General features: G+C 47.0%; 1 protein-coding gene and 1 pseudogene across 13 annotated transcripts in view; one reads left to right on the forward strand and one right to left on the reverse strand.

Moving 5' to 3' along the window:
* The window catches only part of LOC309639174 (large ribosomal subunit protein uL4 pseudogene), a 470,274-nt pseudogene extending 462,918 nt beyond the window's left edge, over nucleotides 1–7,356 (forward strand). The window contains exon 2 of the transcript XR_014268569.1: nucleotides 7,049–7,356. The product of XR_014268569.1 is annotated as a large ribosomal subunit protein uL4 pseudogene (transcript). The remainder of the gene's footprint in view (nucleotides 1–7,048) is intronic.
* The window catches only part of FHOD3 (formin homology 2 domain containing 3), a 490,767-nt gene that overhangs the window by 192,266 nt on the left and 282,094 nt on the right, over nucleotides 1–16,407 (reverse strand). For all 12 annotated transcript variants that reach the window (XM_082415972.1, XM_082415969.1, XM_082415967.1 and 9 more), the window contains one exon: nucleotides 1,266–1,377. In XM_082415972.1, the coding sequence (XP_082272098.1) occupies nucleotides 1,266–1,377 (112 nt within the window). The remainder of the gene's footprint in view (nucleotides 1–1,265; nucleotides 1,378–16,407) is intronic.

Here is a 16,407-nt window from a genome sequence, read left to right on the forward strand (position 1 = left end):
AAGAGGACTATTTAGGCCTCTCATTCCTTTTTGACAGTTGTCCCTCGGCTGACTTATTCATAAACATGTGTGTGCACATGCAGAGACACACACACACACATACACAAAACCATACATCAACATGTTAACAACAGTTCTCTCTGGTGAGATTAGAGGTGATTTTTTACGGTCTCCTTTACATTGTTTTTTCCAAATTTTCTACAGAGTGTTACTGTTATAAAAAGAAAAAAATTAATGTTATCACGTTTTTCTTCTTATTAGAGTCTTTGTGGGGATGATAATGTTAACAAAAATGTCCTACTGAGGAACAAAACCAAAATATTTTTAAAAGAACAAAACAAAACAAAAAACCCCATTTTAGCTTCAGGCTTCACAGTATTATAGGAGCCACAGCCTGCTTTACAGTAAACCAAATCCAAAGCTCATTCGTCATCAAGTGTGTACAGCAGGCCTGCCTGCTGTGGGCCAGCCAGGTGCTGGGACACCAAGAAGAGACAGACACCCTGCCCTTGAGCAGGGCACACACTCATGGGAGACGGGCAGTGACAACAGCACAGCAGAGAATAGGGACGCGTGAGGGCTTTGAGAGCATATGCCCGTCTGATCCAAGATAGGGAGGGTGTGGTGCAGGCCGGGTAGGAGGCGGGGGTGACGGGTGGGTAGGGGCTAGATGGCGAAGGGTCAGGTCCTAATCCTGTGGGCACCGGGAAGCCACTGGCGGGCTTTAGACGGAAAACGATGTGGCCAAATTTGTGCTTCAGAAGAATCCTCCAATAGCAGAGGGGAGGGTGGGCATGCCAGGGAAGGGAGAACATTCAGGGAGGCAAGCGATGCCAGATGAGAGACAGTGAGGGTGTGGGATGCAGGGAAGCGAGAACATTCAGGGAACATCTAGGGGTCAGAGCCAACAAAGCAGGTGTGAGGGGAAGAGAGGAAGGAGTGAGAGTGATCCCAGCAGGATGGGAAAAGAGGATAAGGAACTGGCTTGGTTCTGTGTGTTCAGTCGTGGAGGCTGAAGACAGCATAAAGATGAGCTGGGGTCTGACCTGTCCTGGGTTAGCCCAGGAGTGCTTTCCTTTCACCGTTCCCTCCCTAACCTAATCTTTGTACACTTAACTATCCTAAAATATATGTTTCCTGCGGTGGGAAGTCCACACAAAGGGAATTCTGTTCATCCTTAATTCTGTTTTGAACACGTAAAAAGTGGAAGCCTTCTTACATTAGGCACTTGTACTTCGATGACATAGTGGGCAGGGACCACTCACCCCTTTTTGTGTCCACAGCAGAGACGGCCTGAATCAGAAGAGGTGCATTGGACTCCGAGTACTCCACAAAGACCAGCAGCAGCTTCAGGGCTGTCTTCACCACCAGGCGGAACTGCAGAGAAAAGATACAACCATCGTGTAGCTGCAGACACGGCGGGGATGCCTGAAAGCTTCGTCCTAACAGCAGCTGGCACCCAGCCCCTCTTCTCAGCAATTACACAGATTCCTTCACTGGATGCCTCAGAAGGCAGGCGTTAGTATTGTCTCCATTGCACAGGTCAGCAAACTGAGGCACAGAGTCCCCTGCCCAAGATTGCACAGCTAGAAATAGAACCAGAATTTGAACGCAAGGCCTTTGGCCCCAGAGCTCACACCAATGGTCTCTCAACAAACGAGGTAACAGATGCTGGGTTAGTTATTTCATTTTACCCAGACTAGATCATTCTGAAGTAGAACAATCGATTCTCATTTTTCTGGTGAGGAAGCAGGCACGGCAGGTTAAATGACTTGTCCAGGGTCACAGCAGGTCACCTGAACCAAGTCCTGGTCCTTAAACCTGCAGAGAGGGCTGCCTGGGGCCTCGCCCCACAGTCCTGGGCCCAAAGCACTGCACTCACGAGGAGCCACACGTAGCCCAGGGGCCCCCCTTCACGCGCGCGGGCCGAGGGTCACTCACCCAGAGAAATTCCCCAACCTCCCAACCGATGCTGCCGCAGATCCCTAACTCAGCTCAGCAGCTGGGGGACTGTGGCAGCCCGGGGGTTCCAGCTCAGCTCCCTGCCTGTTCCCGCAGGTGCTGCAGCTGCTACCTTCACCCACAGTCTCCTTTCCTGCACCCCACTTCCTTCCACAACCTCCTTCTCAAGGAACTCACACACCAACTTCCTCCTGGAAATGGGTTCAAATCTTGCTTCTAAGAAACAGCAAACCTGCCTCGGGGCTGCTCCTCCCACCCCCAGCAGGTGGCTGGGCAGTGCCCCGCCCCCCACCGGCAGAAAGCGCTTTCTAGGGGACAGGGGCCGATCTGCATCGTGTCTGAAGGGCCTGGAACTACACCTGGCACAGAATGGGCTCAGCCATGTTTGCTCGCTGAATGAACGGATCAGGTAAGGACCAGCCAATCAGCCCACGCCCCCTCGCCCCACCCCCATGGCCGAGGAGAATCGGCTCCAGGCTCTCCACTCACTCTGCAGCGGAGAAAGGCCCAGTGCCCCCGCAGGCATCAGCTCACGTCGAATTATTAGGGGCATGTGTACGCGTTAGGGGAGAACTGGAGCCCTGCACCCGCCGCGGGAAACAGCGGGAAACCACCACCCACCCCCAGTCATTTCTCCAAATACATGCACCTCCCTCTACCCCTTGCCCCTTCTCCTGTCATACTTCCCTAGTGAGCCAGCTGGCTTTTCCTTGATTCCACATCTCTCTCCAGCCAGTGCCATGGTTCCCAGCTCCCCTTTATAGGAAAACATTTCAAAAGAGGTGCCACCCTCCCTGGCTCCCCTTCCTCACTTCCCATGGACTCTTCAATCCAATCTGACAGCATTTCGATCTCCACCACGCAGATTAAATTACTCTTGTCAAGGCTACCGATGACCTCCGTGTTGATCAGTGGTTACTCTTCTGTGCTCATTTTGGCTCAACCCTCAGCAGCACGTGACACAATCAACTGCTCCCTCCAGAAGCAATTTCCTCTTGCCATGGCCGACCGCAGTCTCCTACCTGGGTGGCTACTCTTTTGCTGCCTCCTTCTGAAGAGCTCAGCCTCCAGGTGTGGGAAGGCCTCAGAGCTCACAACTCCCCCTGCTCCCTTGCCGTGCACTCTCTCTAGGTGAGTTGATCCAGGCTCTTAGTTTTAAGTCCCATCTCTGACTCAGTGCTCTCCAGTCCTGGCCCCTGACATCGCCACTCGAATGCTGACCGGCCCTCAAATTCAATACGGCCCAAAGAGAACTCCTGATTTGCATTCAGGCCCATTCCATCCCACCGACCACTGCCAGCATGTTCCTTCCACAGTCCCCACCTCAGGACGAGGCCCCGCCATCCACTGAGTGCAAGCGGGAGTCACCCTGCCCTTCTCCCACCCAATCCTACGATGACGCCGTCGTCCAGGGCTGTCAGCGGCTGTCCTTGCCTGACTCCATCCATAGCTCCATCTCCCTGTCCACCATGAGAGCCTCCGAAGTACTTCTGGGCTTGTCACCATGAAGTCCATTCTCCAGACTGCAGCCAGAGTGACCCGGGCACTCTCAACACTCTACTCGCTCCACGTCACATTCAGGGTGGAATCCACCCCTGTGGGCTTTATGTCTCTGCCAAGCTCTCTGACCTCATCTCCTGTCACTCTCCCTCTGCCCAGGGAGCTTCCACTAGCCACCTTACTTTAGTCATGTGACCATGCGCTTTTCACATACTGAAGCTTGTGCATGACTCAGTCTTCTCATTGGCTTTTCCCTAACCAGTCACCACAGGACTGGCCTTTCCTTATCCTGCAGGTCTGAGAATTTCCCATCATGGGAAGTGCCTTCCTGACTACTTCATCTAAAGGAGCCCCCTGGTCGCTCACATCACCCTGTTCTATTTTCTTCACGTCCTTTATCATGACCTGAAATCACTACATACAAGTTTGTTCACCTGATATTCGTCTGTTGCCCCCGACTAGAGCAGAAGCTACCTGGTGGCGGAGATGCTATTTTATTTGACACACAGGAGACAGCGTCTGCCCCGAGGAACTACTGGGTCGGTATTGCACACGAAGGGCAGGCCGGCGCGCCCTTTTCACCGCGGTTTGCTCTGCACACCCAGCCACTAATGTATTTGTAGCCAGCCTCGTACCCCCAACTCCACACCCCGACAACTTCACGGAGGACAACCAGCCTATTGGGCTTCTGTCCTCACAGCGACATCCTTATCGCGGTGGGACCTGAGTTCTTGGGAGGGCTCTGAACTCTTTAGAACGTTTTCACCTTCCTAACCTGAATCCCACATTCTCTGCTCTCCCTGACTGAGAACAGACTAAATTCCAGAGTATTTTCCTCAGCAACTACAAGGTTGGGGGCAGGAGGGGAAGGCATGGCATGATGAACTGTGCTATCTTTGTACGTTGAGAGCTGAAAAAAATTTCTTCAAGTAAATAAAACCACCCAGCAAGCCCAGGCTTGGCGCCCTCCTCAGTGGGTGCACTATTATTATGTGGTTTCAGCCTCCTCAGTGCCTTCGTGGGAAAGAAGTTGGCTGCTGCCCAGCCCACTCCCCCATCAGCTGGTCTCAGCAGGACCCCCTTCTGGGCATCTCTGTGGTCACGGGGCCTTGGCCGGCATGGTCCCAGGGACCCACTCTCCCATATGAGGCTCTCTAAGTAAGAAACCACTGACTGTTTTCTCAGGGAGCCTTCTTTCTCTATTAGTCTCAACATGCCTATTCATGTCATCTTCTCCTTTGCAATAAAGGCTCTGTTTAGAGATCTTTTGGCACTGTTATTTTACTTTTTAAAAATCCCTAAACTCTTCTGATTCATGATTTTAGGTTTCTACGAATTTGGCTTCTACTGAGTCTAAGTGGACGTTTATTTATGTTTGGAAGACTTACTATGTGAAATTAATCACAAACATATTAGATAGTTAAACTACTTTAGAGAAAGAGCATTAGCACGTTAATTTTATGGAAATGAATGGTACTAATTGCAAGCATGTCCCAACTAACCATCAAAATACATCCGGCGGGACTCCTCCTGATAAATACCTCACTAACATTACTGCACAGACTTGAAAGTAATAAAAGTACCTGACTTCAAAAGATTTCTACATCAAACCCTTATTTTTCCAGAATTCACTTAATTTGATGCCCTCCAGAACCTGGAAAGCTATCAAAACCCTCCAAAACCTTGGAATAGCCACAATGGAGGCCACACAGCCACTCCTCCAAGTCCAAACACGCTGTTCATCTCAAAGCTCTTAAAAATCCACACCTGGTGCCACAGCACTTCCCCTAAGACACATGCTAACAGGAGTGGCCACTGAGCTTCCCGACCTGCTGAGAAGAGGCAAACCAGAGGCCAGTGATGGGTAAGGAGAGGCAGGCCCACTGTGGCAGCAGGAGCAAGGACCGCAAATGAGGGGGCGGGAGCAAGTGGCTCGGATGCCAGCACACACTCTACTGCGTGGCTCAGACACTGAAGGCTTCTCAAAGGGCAGTGACACTCCCATGACATTTTCATCTCTGCCTGGTGCTCCTTCACGTTCTAATGAGGGGTTTCACTGCAATGACTCACAGGCTCACACACCGGCCTATCCATCTAGCACTGAGGGAAAATCAGTAAGAATAGATTCTCATTCTTGTGGAGCATCAATCGCTTGGGAAGACAAAGCAACTGGTCACAAAGCAGTTAAACACAGCAACACGGAGTCAGCCTCAGAAGCAGTGGCTCTAAGACAAACCAGATGCTGGGGTAGTAGGTTCCCCACATCCAGAGGTTCTGAGTGGCCCTTGCTAAGGCTATTGCAGAAGGAAGTCAGAACCCAGATGGGGGTGAGCTGGCTGAGCCCATTTAAAGTCCCTCCGAATCCCAAGAGGCTCTGCTTCTTCTTTCAATGTCTTGAGTGCCTTCCAGATGCCCAGCACCCAGTGAGGTTCCCTGAGGGAGTCAGGAAGCTGTAGCCCTGCCTTTAAGGAGATGGTCCTCCTGCTGCGGAGAGAGGACTCAGGACACCTCCATACCACACAACTGAGAGCGTTACCGTTTAGGGGCCCTCGGAGCCAGGCTGCTGAGAACAGGGAGCGCTTCCCAGAGCAGGGCCCTTGCAGTGGGGAGAAGAGACAGTTGGACAGGCTCAGGGCTGATCCAGCCGCCCTTCGGGGCTTCCATGGGGCGGAAGAGCCGTGTGACAACCTGTGGGTTCCTGCTAACACAAATAAGCCCTCTTTTTTAGGGTTGGAGGAAACACACTGGGGGTCGAGATTCAGCCTTTGGGCTACACATTACCTACTTTTTATATACAGTCGACCCTTGAATAACCCTTTGAACTGCACAGGTCCACTTATATGCAGATTTTTTTCAAAAGTAAGTACTACAGTATTACATGATCCGCGGCTGGTTGAATCCACAGGTGCAGAACAATGGATACAGAACCGAGGATACAGAGGAACCACAAATACGGAGAGCTGACTGTAATTCATATATGGATTTTTGACTCCTGGGAGGGTCTGTGTCCCTAACCTCTGTGTAATTTAAAGGTCAACTATAATTACATTCTAGGAAAAACTAGTACTGTAGTCTATTTTAGCACTGTCCATTATAATAAATTATGCTTTATATTGCTTTAAAACATGCAGCTAAATCACAGTATATAACAGGAATCTGAGACAACCCCTTTGCACAAGGACAGGCACACGCAGCCAGCACTGAACTGTGCTTCTCACAAGTATGAGCCTTCCTCTTGGCTGCAGCTGTCATTCTCACTCTCTGCTCCTACACAGCGTACAATAGGGGCCATGAGGCTTCAGAGGAACAAGGATGCCTGATGACCCAGGGATGCAGCACTTGTCAGGTCAAGCCTCAGTCAGGGACCGAGCTTCCATGAACAACTGCATGAACAACTCGGGACTCCAGCGTCACCTCCGTGTCAGGGAGGCAGGGACTGAGAGGAGGAGGATGGTGTCCGCACAGTACTTGGCTGATTTTTGGCTTTGGGTTTTTTTTAATTTTCCGGGTCAACCCACAGGGAGGGCGTGGAGTCAGCCTGTACAGAACCCGGGAGTCTAGGTTTTGGATAAAATGTAACCACCAGGGCTTCCCTGGTGGCGCAGTGGTTGAGAGTCTGCCTGCTAATGCGGGGGACATGGGTTCGAGCCCTGGTCTGGGAGGATCCCACGTGCCGCGGAGCGACTGGGCCCGTGAGCCACAATTACTGAGCCTGCGCGTCTGGAGCCTGTGCTCCGCAACAAGAGAGGCCGCGATGGTGAGAGGCCCACGCACTGCGATGAAGAGTGGCCCCCGCTTGCCGCAACTAGAGAAAGCCCTAGCACAGAAACGAAGACCCAACATAGGAATCAAGCAATCAATAAATAAATATATCTTAAAAAAAAAAAAATGTAACCACCAGATGTATGGAAAAGGAATAAAAGGCAGCTTCTCAATAATTCTGCACTTAAAAGCAAACCGGAACTCCCTTCATGTTTTATTGTACTTAGAGAAAACCAACAACTACACTTAGCAGGTCAAATATGCTGCTTATTAGGTAGAAATAAAAGTATTCCCCGAAATCTCCAAATTCCTACTCCTCTTCTAAAATTCAGCAACCATAAAAAGAAAATAATTTCCAAACCTCAGGATTTAAATTACAAAGGGGGTTAGAAAGACATGCTTCATTCTATTTGTTTCATTTTCCACTAAAAAAGAATAAATATGTTATAGAAGGGGATGCTGGTTATTAAAACTGAATTAGAAATTGTAAGGTTAACTGGATCCACAAAGCTTTGCCACATTGTTTACAAGCTTACCAGAACTAAGAATATACTAAATATTTTAACAACAACAAAAAATTCAAGTGACTTAAGATACTTATCTTTAAGAACTTCTCTTAAATATATACTTAAGCTCAGAATTCCTAAGCGAAAAGCTCAGAATGGGCCCGAAAGCTTTTGTAACTGGTTATCAGATACCTTGGACTCCAAATCTTTCCCCTTCTGTGATGTTGTCTGCAAAATGAGGTGGATCTTATCAGAAATAAAGTATGGGCCCAAATATATTCCCTGAGTCCAGAATTCTGAGCTGTAGCTTTCAGGTTTCTGTGGGGGAGGGGTGGACACACTAAGGTTGGCACATCTGCCAGGACAGGAAGTCACCTGCCTCAAACCCTGATGGCCGACCTGTTTATGACCCAGTGCAATTTGCAGAAAGGGAACCAACTTGGTGATTAACGGAGTAGCCAAGTGTGAGGCTGGTAACCCCTTAAGTGGTAGGAAATCTTACAGAATGTAAAATACAGAAGACTATTCAAAAATAATTCAAATAAATGTCAAGATGGTAAATAATGCTACAAATGAACATGTTCTATTGAGATAAAATTCTGGGATTTAGCTGGAGGTTTCTTTAAAGAATAATGACTAAAAGTGGACAAGACCAGAGAACATCCACTGTGCTTTCCCTTAGGATACGCAATGTAACTATGAAGAGTTAGTTGATAACAGGTAACACAAATCCACTGTTGTTAACTAAGCACTACCGAAAACCCTGCACTGAAATACTGCCTGAAGGAACACCTCGATAGTATCTGCAAAATGAAGGGGGGAATCAACCAGGGTGGGGACTTTTCCCATGAGTGATATCTCCATCTTCAGATGCAAAATCTCCTGGTCTAGGAGGCTATGTGACTTGTCAGGCAGCTAATTTCTGGAGGAAGTCAAAGGAAAACCAGGCCTATCTGATTCTTTCTACTATACTATAGGGAACCCCATTTTTCCCTCTGGTGCAAAAACATAAGCCTTGGGGGAATGTGACACATATCCTTCTCCAAGGAATAATCAAAGTTAAAGAACTTTCTTATATAAATAGCCAGCTCTGGAAACATGACAGTGGACAACAAGCAAACCTCAGGAATGGTGAATGTGCTATTGGCAAGAGTTCGGCAGTCAGCTCACATCTCCTTGGATGGCTGGAGAAGGGTGGGCAGGTGAGTACTGGCAGGTGGAGAGAGGCTGCAGGGATGCGGGTTGGCGGTGCTGGCAGAGGCAGACCTGAGATGGTAGGGCTATTCCCAGTAAAATAGTAAGCTGCCATTCCGGTTTATCGATAAGCCTCTGGAGAGTTGTGGTGCCTTCCACATATCAGCTCCCTGAAGTAGATCATCTCAGAGTGGATTGAAGAAACTGCTCTTCCAGCTTTGTGGCTGGAGACCCATCCTGGACCATGGGGTCCCCTCAACCTGCTGGCTCGTTTAAGGTCTGGCTTGAACCTCTGGCCTCTCCCTCTTCCCAAACAATGACTAGTAAAACTTCCTTTTTTTTTCCTTCCACTGAGATTATCCGCATATGGGGGCATCCAAGAGATCAAATCAGTGAGAATTAGTTTTCTGGGTACGGAGCCAAATAACCAGCAAAAGAGCAATAGCTATAAAGAAGAGGCTGGCTCTTTGCACCCATAATAGCTCTGACACAAATATTACTTAAACCTGCCACTACAACTTGTGGAATTTAAAATATCTTACCTAATGAAATATTGACAAACATGGAAAAAATTGAAACACAACCTCATTCACTAAATATGTTTTCATGAAGAAACAAAGAAGCTCTTTATAGTACATAATTAGAAACAATTTGATTTTACAATATAAGAAAAGTCAAATAAATTATAGTACACTTGTATGATTAAATATTACATAGGCATTAAATGTTATGTTTTTGAAATGCCATAATAATACAGGAAAATGCTTATAATATATTTAGAGTTAACTACGTAAGAACATTTCAAAGAAAAAAAGTACAAAGAAACGTATAAAGTTAACAATCTTTATATCTATACAGTAGCATTTCAGGTGATTTTTACTTTATTTTTTGTATTTCTAAAGTTTTATACAAAGAGAATATATTACTCTTACAATCATAAAAAAATCAGTAAAAGTTTTAAAAGGTTATTTTTTAATATCAAGATTTCATATTACACAATAAACTTTAGCTGTTTTTTCTTCAATCTGTTATCATTAACTGCATCATGAAATTAGTTTTAATCCAAATTTCTATTAATAAAATACATATTAATTCAAGTAATTTGGAAAGATTAAACATAAAAATCTGATAGAATTCATTGCCTGAGTAGATCTCATGGTATTTTATTTATCGTGTTTTTAAATATACAAAATTGAACCTCTGGCTTCTACTCAGAAAGCTACAAAGAGTGTTGCCCCAAACCTAACAAGAAAAAAGGCCAAATAATCATTAAAATCAACTTTTCTTGAATCCACTAGAGAGATGGGATTTCAGGGCAACCAAATAGCATGAAATCTAAAAAGGGACAGTTTTCCTTCCACCAAGAAAAGGTGGGACACAGCAATGGCCCATCTAAGTAGAGCAGAGAAGGAAGATGGAGCCATCATATCGAGCAGCAAGTCAAACTCAGATCATAGTTTTAGCAAATGGCCAAGGATAGACTATCATGAGAGTATGGGGTACCCCTGGGAACTACAGACACAAAGGGATTCAGCATCCACTCACAGCCGCTATCCAATGACCTCCACGGCACCACGAGGAAGATCGGGGCAGGGATGGAGACCTAAGAAAGTCTCCGCATGGTGCAGGCTGGGGGACGCACAACCAGATAACGAGAACAGCAGCACTCAGCCCACAGGAGGAGGGGAGCAACCACCACCCCACCTGGACAGGCAGGAAACTACGCCCTGAGCCTTCTCCTCTGTGAGACAAAAGCTGTAAGCCGCAGGGAAGGACAGCAAATCTTGCTACCCTTGACGCACAGGTGGCGTAGGAGAAGGGAAAAGAATAAGACTCTGTGCTGCTGGGGCAGGGGCAGGAAACCATCCTCAGCACAGAACTTTAGAGGTTCCCTACTACCGAGGGAGGTACAGGATCACTGAGATAGCCCCCCGCCACAAGACCCAGGCACATTGACCCTTCTGAAGACCAACGTCGAAAACAAAGATGATGGAGAAAGTCCAGTCCAGCAAAGTGTCACTGGTGCTTATCGCTAGCGGGGGGACAGGAGCATGGAGAGAGACCCCCTCTGAGGCTCAGACGCATAAAAAAGGTCTAAAGCTGACAGTGAAAGAGGAACTTTGAGAAAAACTCTTTGGCAAACCAGTCCTCACCTCAAGCACAAGGTAATACCTTAAGGAACTTGAAAACTGGTGGTGCAGGAACATACCAGAGCAACAGCAAAACCCAAACCCTGCTTCCCTCGAGAGCAGACTGACAACCTCTCTAATAGCCTAGCGTTAGAGACTTGTCCATTTATAGGCATAAATACTACCTACCTCAGTCTATACTGTCCTATACATGATACCAAGGTTTCAACCAAAAATTACAAGATGTACAAAAAAATCAGGAAAGCCCCAACTCCCCACCCCTGCTGCCAAGAAATGAAGCCATCAACCGAACCAGACTTAGACTTGATTCAATACTAGAACTATAAAATTCACAATGATTAATACGTTAAAGACTAGTGGAAAAGGTGGACACAACTTGCATGAGCAGATGATACATTTCAGCAGAGAGAAACTATAAGAAAGACTCAAATGGAAGTGCTGGAAATAAAAAAAGCATTAAGGGAGATGAAGAATGTGTCCAGAAGTTCATCAGGAAGACTCAACATGGCGGAACACAGAATCAGTTTCCTTGATGATAAGTCAGTAGAAATTGCCCAAATGAAACACAGAAGCAAAAAGAGTGAAGAGAAGTTTTACCCATGCAAGACATATTTTGGACGAATGTATCATGAGCACATAGAAAAGAGAGGGAAACACCCGGGACCAGCAGTTTCCAGGTGAACAGGTCCTGGCAAGCTGAGTGCATCTCTTTTTTTTTTAAACAGGAGGTGGTGGACAAGTGGAAAAAGAGTTTTTAGCTTACAACGCTGAGCGCTTAGGTGCAGGTACAATGCTCAGTGTTTTACATATTCTTCATTATTACTATCCTCATTTTATAGATTATTATCTCCATTTTATAGAAAAAAAAAATAATCTACCCAAAGGATCACACAGGTTGTCTGACCCTAAAGCTCCACCCTTACCACCAGATGCAGCCTACCTTGTGAACTCAATGAAGAAACGAGCCTGGATGATCATAGAGTTAGGCGCCTTCCCACTAATTGCACTAAGATGGCCCCAATGCCCTAACTGATCAGTGCTGACCTGCAGGCAGCACTGGCTTACACATTCCTTGCCTCTGTCGACATTTTGGTCAATGACACAGAAACTCTGCTTATTCAATTTACGTTAAATAAAACTAAGATTAAGAGTTAACGTGATGAATGGGCAAAGCAAAGTTCAAAAGTATATTGAGGCTGGAACTCTGGCCTGAAATCAATGGGAAAAAATGCAAAGTTCTGCACTTAGGTGTAAAACAGTCACAGAGATGCAGAATGGAAGAAACTGGCAAACGTGGATGAGTGGGGGGAAAAAAAACAAAAACAAAAAAAATCTGGGAGGTATACTGAATTACAAGTTTGATTTGGGCCAGCACCCAGGGCTGCTGCTGAAATCAGAGGTAGGATTTGTGGAAGGGTGACATTGTATCCCAGGAGCCTACCATATTACTATTCTTTGTACTGGACAGACAGAAAAATTAGTAACCCATATGATGAGGAATTGCAAACTACATGCCTAAGGACTATCTGTGGAAACCATCGAGTTTAGTTTGGACAGGGTGGCATGATAACTGCCTTTAAATACTCAAAGAGCATCCATGGGGAAGTGAGTGTGTGTTGTTCCAGAAAGCAGTGCACAGCGTTTGGTTAATTACAGAGAGGCCGAGGTGGGTCCCAATAAGGAAGGCTTTCCCTCAATTCCAGTGTCTAGCAATGGCTGTTGGGGGGAAATGGCACTCTCTCTGCCAGAGTATCAGGAATGTGGCTGGTGAATGTCAGGAACACCTTGAACAAGACTTTGCCATCTCTTCAAGGCTAGGATTCTATTTTATATTATGTAACTCAAAAAGCACTTCAGTGAATCTTCAGATAATTCTGCTGAGTGAAAAAAAGCCAGCTCCAAAAGGTTACATGCTGTGTACACTACCATTTATATAACACTCTTGAAATCACAAAAGTATAGAAATGAAGAACAGATTAATGGTTGCCAGGGATGTAGGTAGGGGTGGGAATAGGAAGGAAGTGATATTAGGGCTCCTGCTGGTGATGGATATATTCTGTCTCTTGACTGTACCAAAATCTCAATCTCCTGGTTTGTGATATTGTAGTACAGTATTGCATGATGTCACCTTTGGAGAAAACTGGGTGAAGATTACACAGGATCTCTATGTATTATTTCTAACAATTATATGTGAATCTACAATTACCAATTATCTCAAAATAAAAAGTTTAACCAAAAAAAAAATTAAAAAGCACTTCAGATCTCACCCACATGTAGGTCATCTCAGTGGACCACACTGGCAGTGACATGCCAATGACCATGACCAAAGGGCTCATGGAAGGTCCTCTCCTCCACAACCAGCCAGCACTTCCTGGAGCACCTAGCACCCTGGACACACCTGCTTAGCTCTCCTGGGAGACACTGCCTTCATCTCACAACCAGTATGTCAAAGCTTTCCTGCGAATGAACCCCAATATCCAACTTTTCTACTCCTGCCAGAGGCAATGATGTATTTCTAGCTGCCCAGATTCAAAACTATGACCCTAGCTTTGATTCTTGATTTTGTTTTTCTACATGCAGAAACCCAATCCTAGGAAGGTATTCCTCAAAATGTCTCCAAATTTTCATCGTTCCGTTTCTGCTGTAATTCTTAGCCAGGCCTCACCACCTCAGAGATTTGATACTGTGCTAGCCCCCCAGCTTCCCATCCCTGTCAATTTCTCCCCAACCCACCCACCTCCATCCTACACACTGCACGTTACTTCTCATCATTCTCCCATCCTAACGCAACTTTGAGCAGTGTTCCCAGTGTGTGTGTGTGTGTGTGTGTGTGTGTGTGTGTGTGTGTTTGGGGGGGGGTAGGGAGAAGAGGGAGCATGGCTCTCTAAGGTGTGTAAGAGAGTGTGTGTGTGTGTGTGTGTGTGTGTGTGTGTGTGTGAGAAAGGGGGCTGTGGCCAGAGCTCCCCTAGACTCAGGTTTAGCAACTAGGCTACATGGGAGTCGGGACACAGGGCCATCCCCACACAGTACAAAGAAAGTCTGGAGATCTGTGACCAGCAACCTCAGGCGCAGCTGGAAGAATGAGCTTCAGTGGGGCAGACAGAAATATGCAGAAACAGCAGCACAGAACGGGCGGATTTCGTGATGACATCAGGAGGTCATGAAACCCACAAGGAGGTGGACAACCCCTGGGGCCTCCCCATGGCCAGAAGGGGAGCCATACGGATACAGAGAGGCAGACTCTCTGTGTGAGGGTGATGAAAGGCTATGTATGCTGTACAAGCTGAATCACCTTACCCCAATTAATGAGACTTGCAGATACACTAAAAGAAAAAAAATCCATACTGTGTGGAAAGCCACGGGGTGAGCATCTGCTTCTTACCTCTGACTGGGAAGTTTAAAGACGGATTTTTGTAAATAGAATGAAACATGTTATTGGAAACACTTTTTCTTTCTTTTAAAAAGTAATTTTTTGGCTACAAATGTAACATTTTCTCCTCTGTCTATAAGACTCAAATATCTGCAAATATTGCATAATGGCCCTCTGGCAGACTCACATCTTGTTGCCTTTCATGGAAGGAAAATGAAGAATTATGAAAATAGAGTGACAAGGTTTCTCTAACGCAGGATTCCATTATCAACTCTGTGCCTGTTTAAGTTGAAAACAACAGGACCTCATGGTTCCTGTTCTTTAGGTTCCGAGAAATCTTCATCAAAAGAAAACCCTGGGGCTTCCCTGGTGGCACAGTGGTTGAGAATCTGCCTGCCAATGCAGGGGACACGGGTTCGAGCACTGGTCTGGGAAGATCCCACATGCCGCGGAGCAGCTGGGCCCGTGAGCCACCATTACTGAGCCTGCGCGTCTGGAGCCTGTGCTCCGCAACAAGAGAGGCCGCGATAGTGAGAGGCCCGCGCACGGCGATGAAGAGTGGCCCCCGCTTGCCGCAACTAGAGAAAGCCCTCGCACAGAAACGAAGACCCAACACAGCCATAAATAAATTAAAAAAAAAACAACAACAACAGGATGTGACTCCATTTCTGACCTCCTCCAATGTCATTTAAAAAAAAAAAAAAAAGAAAACCCTAGGACTCCTGGCGTTCCTGATTTCTTAATTTAATTTGAACCTGGAAAACCACTGTGGCTGTACTGACCAATCTGAATGTTGAAGGAGGGCCCGAGGCTTCCTTCTCAAAACCTAAGGGTCTCATGTTGGTGCATCCATTCGTCTTTGCAGACTCCTCACTGTCCAGTCATGGGGGTGAGGGGGAGTGTTGAGACCACCATACTGGTTTTGTAAAGACAAGTGATCTCATTAGAACTGCACTGAAGACAAACTCGGTGGCTGCTGCCACTGCTGACTTTCAGCCGCTAGCCTGGACGCGAGCACCCCCTGCGGGGTCAGGCGAGACCTTCCTCCGACATCGCAGAGTGGACACGGGCAGCGAGCATCACCCACGGTCCCCTTTCTCACAACGCCATAAGCTCCAAGGCTTAGGTTGACCCTTGACTCTATTTTCCTTTCCTCAGGGTGACTAGCCTGGTATTGAACACAAGAGCGCTGGAGACTACTGTGGACCTTCCTTCCGGAAAATGAAAGATGGAGAAAGAAACCAGCACTGATCTGATGCTGATGCCCCAAGTGGCTGGGGAAGAGGCTGGTGCCCCAAGTGGCTGGGGAGGAGGCTGGGGAGACAGAGGCCCCAAGCAGAGATGCCCAAGGTCCCAAACGCTGTGTGTGCTACACAGGGAAAGAAGCGGGGGAAGCATAATTCCTACAAACTCATTCTTGAGGACTTTTAATTTTGTGATTTCTCCGTGGTATTTAGAAGTCAATAAGGATGTCCCTGTGCATTCCTCTTCCTTGCAGGATGATTCCAAAGAAAAACTGACAGGATGCTGTTGCAACACGGAAGGCTCTGAGCCTTCCTCCCACCTACTGAGCGGACAGAGGCACTTCTGTTAGGCCCACTTCCTTTTTCTCATCACCTCTTTTTCTTCCCAGCCCATGGTCTCTCCTCTCACCCTTTCCCTTCTCTCTCTTCTCTTCTTCATGCCTTTGCCATACTCTCTCCCCTCCCACTCCCACCACCGGGACCTTGCCCTCCCTCTATTCCCTTCCTGGTGATCAGCTAAAAGGTTGTCACTTCTCCTATCACAAGCATAGCTGCTAGGTTTTATTCCCTTTTGGAAATAGGGCTGCTTGTTGGTGTTCTATCATGACCATAATAAAGTCAGTTTTCATTGCAAACTCTCCCATCTCCCTAGCTTTTGGGGTCCTCGAGACCATGCAGAGACCACAGGGGAGGGAGCAGCTTCCAAATGAACGTGAAGG

Source organism: Balaenoptera physalus (assembly GCF_965194825.1).
Source record: "Balaenoptera physalus genome assembly, chromosome: 12".
In the NCBI taxonomy this organism is placed as follows: domain Eukaryota; kingdom Metazoa; phylum Chordata; class Mammalia; order Artiodactyla; family Balaenopteridae; genus Balaenoptera; species Balaenoptera physalus.